Source organism: Aspergillus stella-maris (assembly GCF_047715825.1).
Source record: "Aspergillus stella-maris strain CBS 113639 unplaced genomic scaffold BDV14scaffold_32, whole genome shotgun sequence".
NCBI classification, from domain to species: Eukaryota; Fungi; Ascomycota; class Eurotiomycetes; order Eurotiales; family Aspergillaceae; genus Aspergillus; species Aspergillus stella-maris.
Genome location: NW_027396826.1, coordinates 33,889 through 50,167, shown reverse-complemented (window position 1 = coordinate 50,167; position 16,279 = coordinate 33,889). Strand labels below are relative to the sequence as shown.

At 48.7% G+C, this 16,279-nt stretch overlaps 5 protein-coding genes across 5 annotated transcripts; 3 read left to right on the top strand and 2 right to left on the bottom strand.

Moving 5' to 3' along the window:
- Positions 1 to 2,963: 2,963 nt before the first annotated feature.
- On the bottom strand, positions 2,964 to 5,076 carry BDV14DRAFT_209265 (putative P450 monooxygenase; the record flags this gene model as incomplete). Its single annotated transcript, XM_073775602.1, has 5 exons — positions 2,964 to 3,104; positions 3,181 to 3,754; positions 3,835 to 4,471; positions 4,519 to 4,767; positions 5,049 to 5,076. The coding sequence occupies 5 exons, from the start codon at positions 5,074 to 5,076 to the stop codon at positions 2,964 to 2,966; spliced, it is 1,629 nt and encodes a 542-aa protein (XP_073627443.1).
- Positions 5,077 to 6,272: 1,196 nt separating this feature from the next.
- BDV14DRAFT_200760 (bifunctional terpene synthase/polyprenyl synthetase family protein) lies at positions 6,273 to 9,029 on the top strand (the record flags this gene model as incomplete). Its single annotated transcript, XM_073773586.1, has 10 exons — positions 6,273 to 6,558; positions 6,617 to 6,645; positions 6,703 to 6,962; positions 7,022 to 7,796; positions 7,850 to 8,004; positions 8,063 to 8,226; positions 8,286 to 8,387; positions 8,438 to 8,498; positions 8,552 to 8,639; positions 8,709 to 9,029. The coding sequence occupies 10 exons, from the start codon at positions 6,273 to 6,275 to the stop codon at positions 9,027 to 9,029; spliced, it is 2,241 nt and encodes a 746-aa protein (XP_073627442.1).
- A 93-nt stretch (positions 9,030 to 9,122) lies between these two features.
- On the bottom strand, positions 9,123 to 11,710 carry BDV14DRAFT_74988 (uncharacterized protein). Its single transcript, XM_073777429.1, has 3 exons — positions 11,412 to 11,710; positions 10,053 to 11,346; positions 9,123 to 9,978 (listed from the first exon to the last, which is right to left on the bottom strand). Exons 1-3 carry the CDS (start codon positions 11,695 to 11,697, stop codon positions 9,438 to 9,440), a joined length of 2,121 nt encoding a protein of 706 aa, XP_073627441.1. The 5' UTR covers positions 11,698 to 11,710; the 3' UTR covers positions 9,123 to 9,437.
- A 576-nt stretch (positions 11,711 to 12,286) lies between these two features.
- Positions 12,287 to 12,910, top strand: BDV14DRAFT_200758 (uncharacterized protein; the record flags this gene model as incomplete). The annotated part of the gene is made up of 1 exon (XM_073773585.1): positions 12,287 to 12,910. The coding sequence occupies one exon, from the start codon at positions 12,287 to 12,289 to the stop codon at positions 12,908 to 12,910; it is 624 nt and encodes a 207-aa protein (XP_073627440.1).
- A 997-nt stretch (positions 12,911 to 13,907) lies between these two features.
- BDV14DRAFT_190157 (major facilitator superfamily domain-containing protein) lies at positions 13,908 to 16,133 on the top strand (the record flags this gene model as incomplete). The annotated part of the gene is made up of 9 exons (XM_073771300.1): positions 13,908 to 14,228; positions 14,313 to 14,414; positions 14,473 to 14,637; positions 14,703 to 14,790; positions 14,863 to 14,956; positions 15,030 to 15,097; positions 15,192 to 15,420; positions 15,503 to 15,742; positions 15,809 to 16,133. 9 exons carry the CDS (start codon positions 13,908 to 13,910, stop codon positions 16,131 to 16,133), a joined length of 1,632 nt encoding a protein of 543 aa, XP_073627439.1.
- Positions 16,134 to 16,279: the final 146 nt, after the last annotated feature.

Below are 16,279 nucleotides of genomic sequence, written 5' to 3'. Positions count from 1 at the left end.
TTTGCTACTTCACTCCTCTACTTATATACCTAAGGAATCTAGAATACTGTACACCGGACTGTAATGAAGTAGATGGCATGAAATAGTATACCAATGATCCAGCTATAATCGTGACCTTTCGATCATGGCTAGCGGAGCTTGATCCACAGACCTACTTACAGTACGATGCGTTTCAATTTCGGCCATGGCCTTAATACTCTCCAAATACCTGGGCTACATCTTGAAGAGCCTGACTTATAAGGGACATTTTCCGACCATGGTCAGATCCAGAAGTAATTGTGTTACAGATGACCGTGGAATCAACCATGGCTGGAAGACCACACACTTGAGACATTTCACCGGTACGTACATCTGGCCTTCTTATCCATCTTTCGTCCATGGCCTATCTACTTCGGAGATAACAAATGCTTTCGATCTTCCTTAGCATCGTAGGTAGTCTTCTGATGACCATGACCGTGGCCGAAATATAATATGACCTTATTAGATTATTATGTTCATAATTGAATGTAGTGCAAGCTATCCTCTACTAAACTCGGGCTTTCAACTCTGGTAATCTGGCCATGGTCGGATCTATGCAGGTCTCTGGATACCTAGTATTTAAATGCTGAGCGTGATTATGGAATAGGCTATCACCACTAGCAGTGAAAAGACCATATACATACTCGAGTCACTCTTGCGCCATTCAAACCCAACTTACGAAGTATGTCTTGAGCATTTCGGCCATGGCCTGGCTTACTAGTTTAGTGTAAATAATACCTGGGATGTTTGTGATATTATCCTCGTGAGTTCTTGGTAAGAAAGGGTCAGAGATATAAGTGCTCTTTCTGCCATGGTTGAGTCTGGTCCCTGTAAGGTGGCACTCAGGCATAATGAGCTAGTTGCAAGTATATAACATTATTTAGGTTAGCGGGCCTTGGGTTCCTGGTCTCCCTGATATAGCCAAATCTAATGGTGATTAGGTTTATATTTAAGATATCCGTGAAATTGGCTATGGCTGGATGACCAAATCTGAGATACTCACGCAATGAACTTGGTTAGACTGTTGTGATGATGAGGTTTCAGCAGGTAGGTGAGAGCTATGAGCTTTAAACTGTGAGAGGTGAGATCGAGATTCGGAAGGTTGAGTTGTTGAAGGATACTTAGACTGGCTATTTGCATGAACCATGGGAGACATCATCCTCAGAGGATGCAGTGAAAGATGGGATATGGTTAGTGAGACAACGTGTACGTGATACAGCCTTGCGCTTCAGCCTGCCTGTCAAAAGTGTAAACCGGACTGCGCGATGACACGGCAGACCGAAAGCCAATCGTCTACCTACCAACATAGAGGCTGTTATTATCTGTTTCGGTCATTATTGTTCAACGCGCATTCAGTCGATTCCTGCATCCTCGATTTGCGCCTAACGTGCCCATCATCGTTGCCACTCATTGACCAGTTCATCATGCTCCAGACTGCGATGCAATGCAAATGTGCTAGTTGCAATCGCATCGCATCACATCGCTTTCCTACCTCGGCTACCTGGTACAAAGTGTAACATATAGGCATGTTTGCCTAAACCTAGATCTGTGCCCCAGGTGTTCCCCGAGAACCCCGATCCGCCAACCACATGGGCTCGATACCTGGATCGATCTCTGGCGCCTCGTAGGTAGATCTATCTACAGACTAGCCTTGGGATAGACTTTGACACGGCGTCGGAGGTAGCTGGTGGAAGCCCTAGGCTGGGTCCGCATACGACCGTGCAGATCTCCTCGGGCAGAAGTCGTGAGCTCGGTTCATGATTTTGCAAGAGTACTGAGCTTGTGAAAGACGCGGGGTAGCCTCACCTAGATAGCCCGATTGGACCTGGCCATCGCATGTGGGAATCGGCATATACGTTCGAACGGATCTGTGGAATGTCGCGAACCAAGGGGCATTAACCCCCGTATCACACAGCAAGGGGACACGAAGAACGCCATCAGTGAAAATCCCAATAGCTCGGGAGATAGTCGTACTGACGGTATGTGAAGCGATAGGCGGACGGAGTAGTGTAATGGTCGATCCACCCCGCTGGTACAAGGCTGATGGGAAAAACAACCCGGTGGCGTGGGTTATGGTATGTTGTGAAGACTTGGCGACGGAGCCCGATATTCTGCGACTCACTCACATGTCTTCGATCACACAGATCTTGGATTGTCAATAGCAGAGTTCTTGAGCTCTGAGGATATCGAACGGATGGGGATCTCATCCGAGTGCAGTGCAAGTGTCACCCGTTCATATCACGCTTCGAGAAGCCTCTAGCTTTGAAGTAAGGGGAAGGTAGATGCCTTGTCACCTCGGAGTACCATTAGCATGTGCTTGAGAGATTAAGCATCCCCGCATGGTATAGAGCGCCTAAGCCTCACATGGTATGCCACGACCGCTTGAACGCATTCCGTAGACTGAGATGGAGTGGTCAATGGAATACCGGAACTGCATATTAGGGGCTCCTGAGGTCAGTATTAGTATGCGCGAGGAGTACTCGCAGATGATATACTTCATGTACGACTTTGTACGACCTCTAAATGACTAGTGCTAAGCTTGAATTTCAGAAGAGATGAAGAGAAAGAGAGGTTCGATGAGTACGTAGCAGAGGCTTGAGAACAAGATAATGATATCTGGTCACTTTGATCTTGAGGAAGGTGCGATGGAGGTGTAGAGTTACCTATCAGTGTGGGAAGAAACAACCCTGATGAACGGGATGTATACTCAGGTACTACCGCTAAATTGAAGGGAACACCTGCTACAAGTAAATGTCTGTTTGTGAATAGTGGAGATCGAATAGCTAGAGAATAGTACATTGTTAGGTTATTAGATACTCGCATTGCACATAATCAGGCTGAGCATTCCTTGGTTTCCTAGACAGTACCAGAACATTTGACTATCATCATGAGATCCTCTGATATACTTGAGCCGCCAATCTCGAGTCCTTTGAGTGTCTATTCCATTACTGCTGCTCCCAATTCTCGCGCTTGCGCAGACTAAGCCAGACATTCTTCCAACCTAGGACAGGACCGAAGATCTCAGATTCGAGTTTAGGGGTCTCGGGGGTTTCCTCACAAATAGATACCTCGAAGTACATGAGGAACTGGTGAAGCCATTACTGTCAGTATGAGACACTACAGGAAGTCCGCGCGAATTAGAGAAAATTGGGGGTCACTCACAGTCACAAGCGATTTGTACAGCATCATCTGAGCCATATGCCTCCCCAAGCAAACCCTAGCTCCATGCCCCCAAGTAAGACTATGCTTTTCGTAAACTTTGATCTTCTCTGGATCACCCAGCCACCGATCCGGGTTAAAGACCTCCGCATCATCTCCATAAATGTTGTAGTCTCTGTTGATGATCCAAGGGTTACACGTAACCTCTGTACCCACGGGCACCTTGCGGCCTGAGAGTACAAGCTCTGGATCATTTGGCGTGATTTCGCGCGGAAGCTGAGTTGCACCAGTCGGGTGTAGGCGAAAAATCTCCTGCATGCAAGCGAGGAAGAATGGGAGGTTCTTGGTTATCTCTGTGAAAAGGGGAACTGGCTGCGAGAATTCGCCTGCTATAGCGGCGGCTTTTATCTCTGCCATGACTCGTTGGTATACTGTAGGACGAGAGAGCACCTCTGCTATGAAGGCTGACGACAATGAACTAAATCCATCGGCGCCCGCCCCTAGAATAACGAAAACTTCCGCTCGAATGGTTTTGTTGTCGAGGTACTCGCCCTCGGGAGTGCGTGTGTCCATGAAGCTTTGCGCATCGTCTCAGTACACAAGTTGGGAAAGAGAAAGCTATACGGGAAGATAAAGTAGGGAAGGAAGAAGACTCACGCTTGAAGAAAGTCGTAAGAAGCATCGCCTTTCACAGCTTTGACAGTCCGGCCTTCTTCAAGGGCTCTCTTGCGCTCTTCGAGGACTTCATTGGCTCGTTTCATTACAACTCCAAATCCCAACGCTTGCTCAGGCCGTATAATAAGCCACTTCTTTAGCCAAGTTGTAGTAAGCCATCGAAAAAACGGATAAAGATATCCTGAAGTCGCAAAGAGAAGCATACCGAGACGGAACTGATAGATCAGCCCACCGACATCTGAAGCAGAGTCAATAAAGCCCAATGGGTTGCGGAATCCTAAATCAGTGACTGTGTCGTAGGATAGATAGGCAGCCCAGGTTGAAAAGTCCATTGGCTTTGCGTTCTGAGCATAATCGGTATCAAGCTTCTGGAGAAAATGGAGGATATGCTTGTCAAGCAGAGGCTCCATCCGTTTGATGTTCGACATCGAGTACGTTGCTGAAATGAGGCGACGGTGTGCCGCATGTTTAGCAGGGTCGCGTATAACAAGGCTACCACTTGTCTCGAACATTTCCGACAGGTAGAATCGTGCTTTTGTGTCACGGCGGTGATAAATAACGGGCATAAGCGTGCTGTCAGCGACTAAAAGCATCGTGGGCGAGGTGCGGATGACGGGACCTTGTCCTCTGATTAGCAAGAAATCAGAATAAATAGGAGTCACAGACCATATTTCTTGATTGCATGCCATTCCAGGTCGAGTTTATCCCCTTTAATAAAGTGACAAGCTCCCCAAAGCCTGGTGACACTTGCCCAAAAAGGGCCTGGATAGTGTCTTAGGGGATGGAAGAATCTGTAGTAGACGATTTGATAGACACATTGAGCAACTACCAAAGCAGCAAGAGCCAGGGTGATGTTGCCAAACGTGAACACTTCGAGTGTCTTGGACGTCGCTTCCTTGAATGGATCCATGTCCCCTGATTAATGTAGTTGGCAAGGAAAGTACGTGACTTAGGGACGCTCTCAGCAAAGATAAAAGCAATAGAAGATATCCTTCAGAAATGTTCAATGATACAATGTCTTGAAGAGTCTTCAAAGCGAACAACGTCGGAAAATGGAATCAACTGAAGGCTTTTCTTTTTGTGCGGTGTCAGGAAGCCTTTTTGCCGTACGACTGCCCAACAGAAGTAGGTTCCGGACTATCTAAGATTGGGGAAATCCATTGGTCCATTGGAAGCTGACAACACATTGTTACTACAATAGATGGAGATTGCCATGGTGCACATTCAGACTGCCAGGTAAGAAGTTTACCTTCCGGATGTAGTCATAACAGCGACTGATCAAAAGCAAAATGAGTCGGCAGGGACTTCTGTAGCCCAAGTCAGAATAATGCAGAGCCCCTGACCATGGTCGGAGACTCGAGGGCCAGGTAGAGGCCCGAGCGACGAATATACACCGAGAGGCAAGTGTGACAACTGTGCACCGATGGATTCGGACGAGCTGACAAAAGCACTACTGCAAGGAGACAAGAGCACAGCCTAGACTTTAATCTCCCATATGCTTCTTTTCAGGTACATTGTTGATCTAGGCCTTGTCCTCTTCTGTGGTTCGTCGATCTCCTTGTGAGAATGGCGGGTGATATTGCTGCTCGGAAAGGATATTGATACTCTTCTTCAGACAACGAAGATCTAGTGCGACAGCCTTGTACAACGCTTGATGTGCCAAACTCTTTCAAGACCAATTAGGCAAAGTCATACGGCAGGCTATCACAGTGATTCCACCTGGTCGCTACCATATGATTTCACCGTCACCACAGAACGCCACTATACGAGATAAGGTCTAATGTTCCGAGTTCCGATAGAAGGAGCAACGTTCATGACCAACTCGGACAACTCATCACTGAACGGGTAGATCCGGTGTCAGTGGAGGGTTCCTTCCTGCTGGAAACTGCCACGACAGTCCCCATTGTGCCTTCCTACAGGCGAAAGCTTTGGAAGCCTTCCCTCCAGTCACATTCAATCGCAGATAGTGAAGCGGAAAGTCAACCGGACAATATCGCTCTTCCTGCTCGCAATCCAACTGCTTTGATGGGAAAAAGCATACCAAACGCCCTTTTATACTCCGAGGCATATCAACCTTTGCATCTTGTGGCGCCTTTGACTCCCTCGCGGTCTGGACATTCAATGACGATACCCACCCTGGCAGATCTCGGGTCAGCATTGGAGCTACCTTTATGGGTAGAAGGTAGCTGCCCTAGTCGATCCCTCCTCCTCCGACGCCCAATGCACCGCGTCATACAGGGGCAAGGAAAGTCTATATGGAACACATGAGACCTGGAACACATATAAGGGAGCAAATCATGGCCAGGTCCGCTGCTCTTGTACGCCACCCCGGGGTTATCAACTTCACCCTCCTTACTTCAGCTTGATTCCACATACTGTGGTGTCCCTCTATCAGTACTACTGTTCAGTACTACGACATCATGGCGTCCGAGGTCATAGTCATCTCTGAGAGTGCACGCAAAAAAGCAGGAACAGTTTCAGTTTTCCCTGTTCTGATCCATACCGACTATGCGCGTGTCATTGAGGATGTGCGGAAAGTGGAAGAGCAGTTCAACTCAGAGATGAAGACGAGCATTGATACCAAGACAATTGCCAATTTTCCAGAGCTGGGACTTGCTCATGTCACGGCATTTACCATTCCATATTGTCGGCCTGACCGGTTATCAATAATGACTCGGTTGACGGAAATCACATTCTTCAACGACGGTATGGGCTCGCTATCCTGAGTTGGTGATCGCAAAACGGCTGACCCAAAACAAACTAGATTACTATGATGATGCTGGCAGTGAGAAAGTATACTTTCCCAAATATACCATTCCCATGCGATAAGCGATGAGTTAATTCAAGCAGATACAAGATTATAACAACCATCTCCGAGAGTGTTTCGGAGGGAAGGCAGAAGATGAGCTCGCCAAAGCATCCGCTATGGCCAAGGGCAAGCATCTTCAAGCCAGCGTTCTCGTGGAGATGCTCGATATAGACAGTGAATTAGCGAGGGATATGATGGTCACTTACAACAGGATTCTTGAAGTAACCAGTCTTGGGAAAAATGCGGGCTTGAAATCACTTGACGAGTACTTGCCATTTCGCATCGGCAACTCTGGTATCGAGTGAGAGGACCTTATCATTCCTGTCAATACATTGTTACAAGTGGCTAAGAGGAACATAGGGTCTATCAAGACATGAGCTGCTTTGGTATGGGCGTGAAGTTGACAAAAGAAGAAAAGGAGAAGCTAGACCCTATCGTTGTTGCAGCACACAATTCCACCACCCTGATCAACGACTATCATAGCTGGCCAAAAGAGGTTATGAAGTACTTCTACGAGATCCAGGCAGCGGGAAACGCAGATCTGCCGGTCAATGCCGTATGCATATTCATGCAAACTGAAGGCCTTTCCGAACAGGCATCACGGCAAAGAGTACAAGAGGAGATTATAGCGCAGCAAGAAAGTCATCTTGCTATGATCCAGGACCTGGTTGAAAAGGAGGGTCCGCTTCCAGAAAAGTACCATATGTACTTCAAAGCGACCCAGTATACAGCATCTGGGTCAGAGTACTGGGCTGCAATCACCTCTCGCTACCCAACAAAAGCTGAGTTAGACCAGCCGGAGGTGATCATTGTGAACGGAGAGCTCAAGTACAAAGCTTTAGGGGAGATACAGCACGGTACCAAAAAGGTTGCTTATACTTCCAGTGGAATACATGAAAGTGCTAAAGCTATCATTGGTGAGGCAAATGGCACCTCTGCAGATAGTTCTGCGATAAGACACTCCCCAGCACACAGCGCACCATCTCACCAGTCGCACTCGAACGGTCAATCCAATGGATTCATTAATGGATATACGGAGGGACATGCAAACGGCAAAGTCAACGGTACAAGCAAAGGAGAAGCTCTGGAAGTATACGAAGCCACTACGGGAAACTTTCATCGAGCGCCTGAAGACGTGAGTATCGACAACCTCCTATCGCCACTTTATGGTTCTAATTCTATTTTCAGATTGTGCTAGCCCCGTACCAATACATTGCATCTTTACCATCCAAGAACATTAGGAACAAGTTCATCGACGCGTTAAACCTGTGGTTCGAGGTCCCCCAACTGGTCTTGTCGTCCATCAAACGGACTGTCGAATATCTCCACCATTCGTCTCTCATGTATATATATTAAAAAAAAAAGCTCTTCCCGCCATTCAAAAGCTAATATCTGCCATAGGCTCGATGACATAGAAGACGACTCAACCCTCCGCCGCGGCAAATCCTGCACTCATATGCTCTATGGGAACGCGCAGACCATCAATGCGGCAAATTATGCCTTTGTCAGCGCGTTCGCTGAAGTCCAGAAAATGCAGAGCCCGTCAGATACTGCAATTTTCATAAGTCAGTTCCTGGCCCTGCCCCTACTTTGTTGTGGTGCACTAACTTACTTTACTCTGTAGGAGAGGTGCAGAACATGCACCGAGGTCAAAGCCTAGATCTCTCCTGGAAGTACCACACCTACTGCCCAACCATTGATGAATACATGATGATGGTTGATAACAGTGAGTAGCATCCGCCTAATCAGATATACACTCTTTAATATGGTTTACAGAGACTGGCGCGATGTTCCGACTGTGCGTTCAACTCATGCAAGCCGAGTCCAGCGTTCCTCGGTAAGTCGGTACAGCCCTAATTCTTTATCCCGTGCTGACCCTAGCGACCACAGCCACAAAACAACACAGAGCGACTTCATCACGCAACTGGGGCGCTACTTTCAGATTCGCGATGACTACCAGAATCTGGTTTCTGCCGAGGTGAGAGCTGAGCCGACCTTGATTCTTGCTGCCCCTCACCTTGATGCTAACGATATGATCAAACAATAGTACACGACCCAAAAAGGCTTCTGCGAAGACCTAGACGAAGGCAAAATCTCCCTTCCACTAATCTACACAATCATGGACTCCAGCCCCGAAGCCTCAGTCGTAAAGGGCATCTTCCATCACCGGCCTCGCGAGGGCGGGCTACCCATGCATTTGAAGGAGTACATCCTGGCCCAAATGGAAGACAAGGGTGCACTAACTGCAACGCGCTCTTTACTTCAGGAGATGCAGAAAGAGTTGTTGGAGGGGTTGCATCGGGTTGAGGAGTCATTTGGCGCGAAGAATGCGCTTGTTGAGTTGATGCTGAGACGGCTTTGGGTTTAGAATGTGAATGGGTGTGGGATTACCTATTTTATTTTATTTTTTTGGAGGCTTTACTGCTTTACATCGGATGCCAGGTAGTCGCGATGGATGATGGTTGATTTTTTGTTGATTCATTTATTTGATTAACTGCTAGTCATTCATTACAATGCTCCCTCACTAGGCGGAGTACCATATTGCAGCTACAATGCCATACCTAGGAATGTTGCTTCATCCATCAGTCCGACAACAAATATTCTATTTCAAGCTTACTAGCTTGAAGTAGCATATTGCACATTCAGAGGCATATAAGCATACCACAGACGCTCATAAAAGGGTCTTCTATTATAATATAATACACTGTAGAAAATACAACCCTCCGCGTCAGAAGAAGTCACCACCCAACCTCCCAACTACCATCCGGAGTATGAATCAAATCATATGCTTCCCCCTAATCTCCTTCATTTTATCCGCCGTCTCAGGATACTTCTCCTTCAACCAAGCCTGAAACATCTCCATCATAGGCTCCTTGACCTCCGTATACTCCCTCCACACTTTAACCTCCCCAGGCACCGTAGAACCAACATAACACTTCTGCGGATGCTCCCGCGCCAACGGCCACAGCTCAAAAAGAACCTGGTTATGGTTCATCATGGTCATTCCGAATATGTCTGGCCAGACAAGATTACCCAGGACGCGCATGTGCCCTGCGTAGCCGGGGGAGATGTTTTCGAGGGCTGCTCTGTCTTCGGGGGGTTGGTGCTCTGGTGGCGTGTAGTTGGCGTCTACGGCGAGGAGGTGGCCTTGCCAGAAGTTGTCGCCCGGGGCGATGGGGGTTTTCTTTTTGTTTGCGGTGTCGGCGAGGGCAGGGTGTGGTTTCTGTTTGTAGGATGCTGCGGCCCAGTCGTCGAGGAGGAGGAATACGCGGGGGTCGAATTTGTATTGGTTTGGGAGGCTGGTTTGGTGGAAGTGGCTATGTTGTATGTTAGTTAGATTCATTTACTAGAATGGATGTTAGACAAGGGGTGTATGAACGGCAAAACGAACCTTCTCACGGCATCCGTATCCTTCGGGTCAATGCCTAGCTCCTTACAGTCAAACCAGTGCAGTTTGAGAAGTGGTTTGACTTTATCTGCATTGGGGATATTATCCCCCCAATCTGCAAGATGGGCCTCCATGTTGCGCTTGATAGTCTCCCACTCTTCGTCAGAGATATTATGGTAGGCTGCGCGGTAGATCGCCAGGCCAAGACTATACTGCTTCCTCTTTTCAGGATCCATCTGTGAAATAGATTGCTCGCGGAGGAGGACACTTTCAATCCATATAACCGGCGGGATATGAGTGGGCGGCCCGCGTAATTCCTTCCGGAGCACCTCTTGCACCAACGGGGTCGCTGACAGGCGTTCGCGGAGACCATCTAGGGTGTTGAATGTTCCATTCTTGTTCTGATACGCAATGAAACTTTCCAGAAGCATGTATCCCTTTTCGTAGAAGTTTTCGTGGTACTTTTTCCTCCGGGCGTCTAGGTCGGAGTATTCTAGGCCGGGCGTGATTTGGGTAGAGTGTTCGTACCCTTTGTATCCGTCCATGGATAACCAGATCATTAGGTCAGCGACGATGGTAAGTCGTGCCAGGATCTGACTTCGCTCATCGTAGACTTTTGTCTTCTCGGAACCCAGCTTGTTCAGCAAATCTGGAACATTGGATCGGTCAGTTGTATTCCGCTTGTCCAACTCAGCCTGGCGGGCGAGAACCCATGCGTGAGCAGCGCCTGTTGCGACTTCGTATTTGGCGCGTGTAAACTCGACCCATGACGCTGTCAGATTGAGTTCTGGCGCGCTTGGGTCTTCAACCTTGCGACGAGCATTCAAGGCATTTTCAAAGTCCTTCAAGTCGTCTGAAATCAGATTGAAAGTCTCGCGCATATTGGTGTGAACTTGCGGTAGATTCAAATACTCAAAGACAACAATCACAGCCGTCAAATGCTGGATCGCGAGATCAAAGTTCTCCGGCTTGTCGAGGCTCTTCTCAGCCCAGCGAGCCTCAGACATAGGAACGAGACCGTCCATAAGTCTGCTCCGAAGAGAATTAATATTCTGTCCAACACGACAGATCCTGGCGGTATCATCTTCAGAGACAAGCCGCTGTGCAAGCTGAAAGATTGTAGGGATAGTAGATGTATTGAATGGCGCGGGTGCCCATTCCACGCTAGGACGCATGAAAAGATGCATTTCGTCTGGATTGACCATTGGCAAGGTCGTTCCTTGCCCGTTTGGTAGGAGACCCGTTGCCATCGACTCCCAGAACTGCGCAAATGTTTGCGAGTCAATGAGGGTGTCCACTAGTGGCAACTGTCAGCGCGTGGATTCGAAACAGATGAGTGAGTTGGGAAAGGGGGCCACGTACGCGCTTGCAGGTCCTGGTTTGCCCAGTGCGGCTCAAGGAGGTCAGAGCCTGTGGTTTTGATCTGCATGGCATCGAAGGGTCCCGATAGTTGTTCGGCCTTGGTATGCGCAAACCGCCTGATTGTTGATGGGCTGATCCCCTGCTTCGGCTTCACGGTTGCGGCATGGCGTAGCGAAGGGCAGGAGAACAGTAAAGTAGGAGTTTGGCGCGCAATGGCCATTGACCTGGGCAGGCCGAAGCCGAGGCGACGGCTGCGTAATACATGTCGAGAGAGACTGGCGACCATGTTTGTTAATCAGTTGGTAATCTGGAGAAACAAAATGAGATCTTGGAGTCTTTTGCGGCAAGAGCGATCGCGGCGGCCCCTGCCGCTACGCCTATTCGGGTGTTCTATTCTTAGATTCGAAACATAGTATATGACCTTTTACTTGAGTTTCATTCCTAACTGTCCAGGTACTTTCTGCATTACTTCCAAGCCAGTGAGCTTGGCATGGGCTCCAGCCCCTCAGCATGGACGCATCATGCTGGCCGTTGAACGTTGCTGACAAGGCTGCTTAGCCACCACGTGTCAACGGAACTAGAGCTGCAGCTTTATTGATAAACGAAATCAAGTACGCAGTGGCTCTCCGTTGGGGGACTGAGCCCCATCCAGCCCTAAATCATGGCCAGCTCTCCTACCCTGGGCACTCTCCCAACCGAGCTGATTCTGAGCATCGCTCCCCCACCTGTGCCCTTAAATGCCCAAAGATCCATTAGATGATTACAGTCATCCAGGGTCCTTATCTCGACTTGATCGTACATGCACAAGGTTAAGAGAAATTGTACAGCCAATTCTTTTCCAGAGCAATAGGCATGCGTGGGATGCGGTTTCCTTTATGATATTTCTTCGTGCTATTACCACAAATCCCATCTTAGCCCAAGCCGTGCACAATCTACGCCTCGCAAATTTCAAGTCATCATACACAGACGAGGAGAAGGGGTCTTTGAAGTACCTGCTGAAACATGCTGGTCTTCCTCCCACAGACTGGTCAGAAGATGCTGGACAGAGAATCCCACACAATGAACTGGCTATAGTTTACTGCACAAACATTGAAGCTCTCCACTTCATATACACACGGCCGTTACCGTCCTTTCCAACAGCATTTAGCAGCTTCACGCTTCAGCTACCACGGCTCGAACGGGTGACTGTTCGCTCCATGGTCGACAGTTTGCGCCACAAGTATGACCAACTCGCTCCGCTCCTCGCCGCGGCGCGAAATCTCAAGCACCTTGCGGCTCCTATTGTCACAGGAGCCTTGAACAATCCTTCCAACATCCCTGAACTGGCGCATCAGGAGGAGCTAGATTTTAGCGAAGGCACACCGACTCTTCCCTCCGTGCGCTGTCTCGTTGGGCGGAGCAAGAATCTGCGGAAACTCAAGTTATGGATACGTGACAGATCAGACGACGCAGGGGACGCGGACGATGAGACAGAGAAATGGTCTCTCGCAACTGGATAAACAATTATATACCAGGCCAAAGACAGTCTGCAGGAATTGGCCTTGGAAGCGAGCAATCGAATTCCCCACGAAAACACATCTTTGCCTCCAGAAAGTGCTATTTCAACTCTTGCATGCTTTACGCAACTAGCGGCACTCAGTATTTCAGGGCGATGTCTAGATCCTATCTTCCAAAAATGTATTATCGAGCTTGCCCCCAGCCGGCAGGTACTGGATACAATCGACCATTCGCAGCTAGAGGACTGCGCCGAACGTATCTTCCCACACAACATACAATGTATTACAATATGGGAACCTATGAACCTGAGTATCGATCTACTAGGCGGTCTCGCTCGTGCTAAAAGGAGATCTCCGGACTTGTAACCCTTGCCTGAAAGCAGTTTCGATTGGACCGTCACCTACTAATAGGCATTGGGTGCCTAAAGTATGCATGAGGCAGGAGATTGAGCGACTTGTTCCTGCATTTACTGTGACCGCGGTGGAATTCGGGGTTGATGTTAAGGGTCATCCGGGTTGGCCTGCTGCTCCTTGGTGATTGGAGAATGGCAGTATAAACACACTACAAAAACTCTTCCAATTTCATCTTTAGTTCCCATTTGAAGAATTACAACAATCTGAACTCAACGAAATCTATGTGGCTGGAGACTCGGAGACAGTCCGCGTGGACCCAACCCTAGCTAAAAAGCTAGCATCTGCACTCACCATCAGACTCCCCATTTGCGTGATCAAGCAGCGACCAACAACCCAGTCGCTGTTCTTGGCTGCGTCATTCGTGATCTGATGGATTTATGGTACAAGCCCCTGCCTCTGCCGCGCCGGCGCCGCATAGCTTGTTTGGAGCTCTTGAGATTTTTGGGAAGATAAAAGATAAAAGAGTCCGCGTGGCTTGCTGTAGTTTTTTCCTGATGGTTGCTTGCCAATCCTTCGTTCTGGTGCCCATTTGCATTTTTTTTCCCTGTTTCTCTCTTGCGATAGGTGTCAAGCAGTATATTGCACAATGTCCTCGAAAGACCCAGAAACAACCTCAAAGCCCATCGGCACAACAACAGCAACAGACAATTCCCCGCCCAGCGCCAGTCCCAGCGACAATGACAACGCAAATAACACCAAACAAGAGCTGCACTTCGTCCGACGCGGCGAAGCCCTCGCAGAGGCATCATCCAGCCAAGAGAGCATAGATGGCTACGACCCCGATCTCATGAGCGGGCGGACCCTTCTCACGGCTGAAGAAGAGAAGAAGTTACTCCGCCGCATTGACTGGCGACTTATGAGTCTGTGCTCGCTGATTTTTATGTTTAAAAATTTGGATAGTAATAATGTGCGTTTTATCCATGTTATTACGGTCGGGGTCGTGACAGAACCTATGGTAGTTAATTGCTAACGGGCTTGTTGATATATGTAGTCGTCCAACGCGCGGATCATGAACCAAGGCACAGACCAGAATATCATGACGCAGTTGGGAATTACGTCGAATGAGTATAATCTTGTTACTGTGCTATACTATGTAAGTCATTCTTCCTTTCCATTCTCTTACTGCGTATCGCCAATAGTCGACATGCTAGGTCCCATACATCGTCCTCGAAGCACCCTCGAACCTCCTTCTCAAGCAATTCTCGCCGTCGAAATGGCAGTCCCGGATCATGGTCAGTTGGGGGATTTTTCTGATGTGTAATGCTGCGGTTAAGAATAAGGGGGGGTTATATGCTACTAGGTTTTTGTTGGGTGTGGTACGTTTCCATATCTGGATGACGCCTATTTCATGAAAGAGAGGAATGAGCTGACCCATGTGTAGGCCGAGGCCGGACAGTTTCCTGGAGTTATTCTGCAAATGACATATTGGTATCGACCTGATGAGATGTCACTGCGGTTGCTATACTTCTGTAAGTCCTTCATGGTTGAAGCTGGTCATCTATCGGGGTTATGTGATGAAGTATGGTGACTCATGGAAGCAGATATATGCGGAAACATCTCAAACATCTTCGGTGGTCTTCTCGCTTATGCTTTCGACACAGTGTCCGGGGCTGGTGGACTGTCAGGATGGCAATGGTACGCACTACCTAGCACGACCTCACTGTCGTACCAAGCTCTCAATGTACAGTGCTGACTGAACCCAATCCAGGCTATTCCTAACAGAAGGCATCGCAACGGTCATATTCGGCATCGCAATCTGGTTCCTCCTTCCCGACTGTACGTCTGCCTACTCTCATACCGTCCCTGCCTTCACAAAACCCTACCTCACCCTCAGCACCATGGTCCAACTACTAACGACGATATCTTACAGTCCCCGAAACAGCAACCTGGCTCACCGAGCGCGAAAAAATGTTCATCCAGGCTCGCCTCCCATCTAACGCCCCCCGCGCAAGCGAGCAGAACTTCAAACTCCGCGAAGTCATTGATTCGCTCAAGGATCTGCGCCTTTGGCTCTTCACACTTATCTGGGCGACGTTTACGGTCGGCACGCATGGAGTGACGTTTTATCAGAGTACCGTTATTGCGAATTTGGGGTTTACGTGCGTCCACCTACCGATCTATACCATTCTAATTTTAAAAAGGAAAGAGAAAGGATAAATGACTGATATGATTATCTCGCAGGAGCATCGCACAAGCCCAACTCCTCAATATCCCCATCACAGCGACGGGCCTCTTTTTCATTGCAATTACAGGGATCATGGCTGATCGCAGCCGGATTCCGAGACCACTCTACCCTCTTTCGTTCCTGGTGGTCATTATAGCTTGCTACGGCGTGTTCGTTGCTTATCCCAGTAACAGCGCTATATACGCCGTTACGCTCATCGCGAATGCGCTCACGGCGGGGTGGTTCCCTGTTATGTGGTGAGTCCCGCACCACCATATTTTACGCTACCGTGCAAGCATGATTAACAAGAATATGATTACCAGGCCATGGCGCGTCCAAACAACATCCCGTGCAACAGGCTCCGCCTTCGCAATCGGCTTCGTAAACAGCTACGGGCAGATCGGGGGCGCGATCGGCCCGCAGATGTTCAAGAGTCAGTATGCACCAAGGTATACAGTTCCCTTTGCGGCTGCCATGGCGCTTGTGGGTGTTTGTGCGGTTTTGACGCTGGTGACGTGGTGGGTTACGTGGGAGAGTGAGAGGGATACAAGACGATTGAAGTTGGCGAAGATGCGGGCTGAGAAGAGGGGGGAGGTTATTTTGGAGGATTTGGTGGATCGGGATTTAAACTTGCGGAAGAGGGGCTAAGTTGGAAGTAGATGGATATGTGTAAGAGGGGTGTTATTGTTTGGTAGGTAGAGCATAGCGACAGTGGTTGGGATGATTGCGCCATTGGAGTACGTGCAGAAGTACATCCATGCATGCAGAGAATAATTTGCCGAGGTCATCACTTC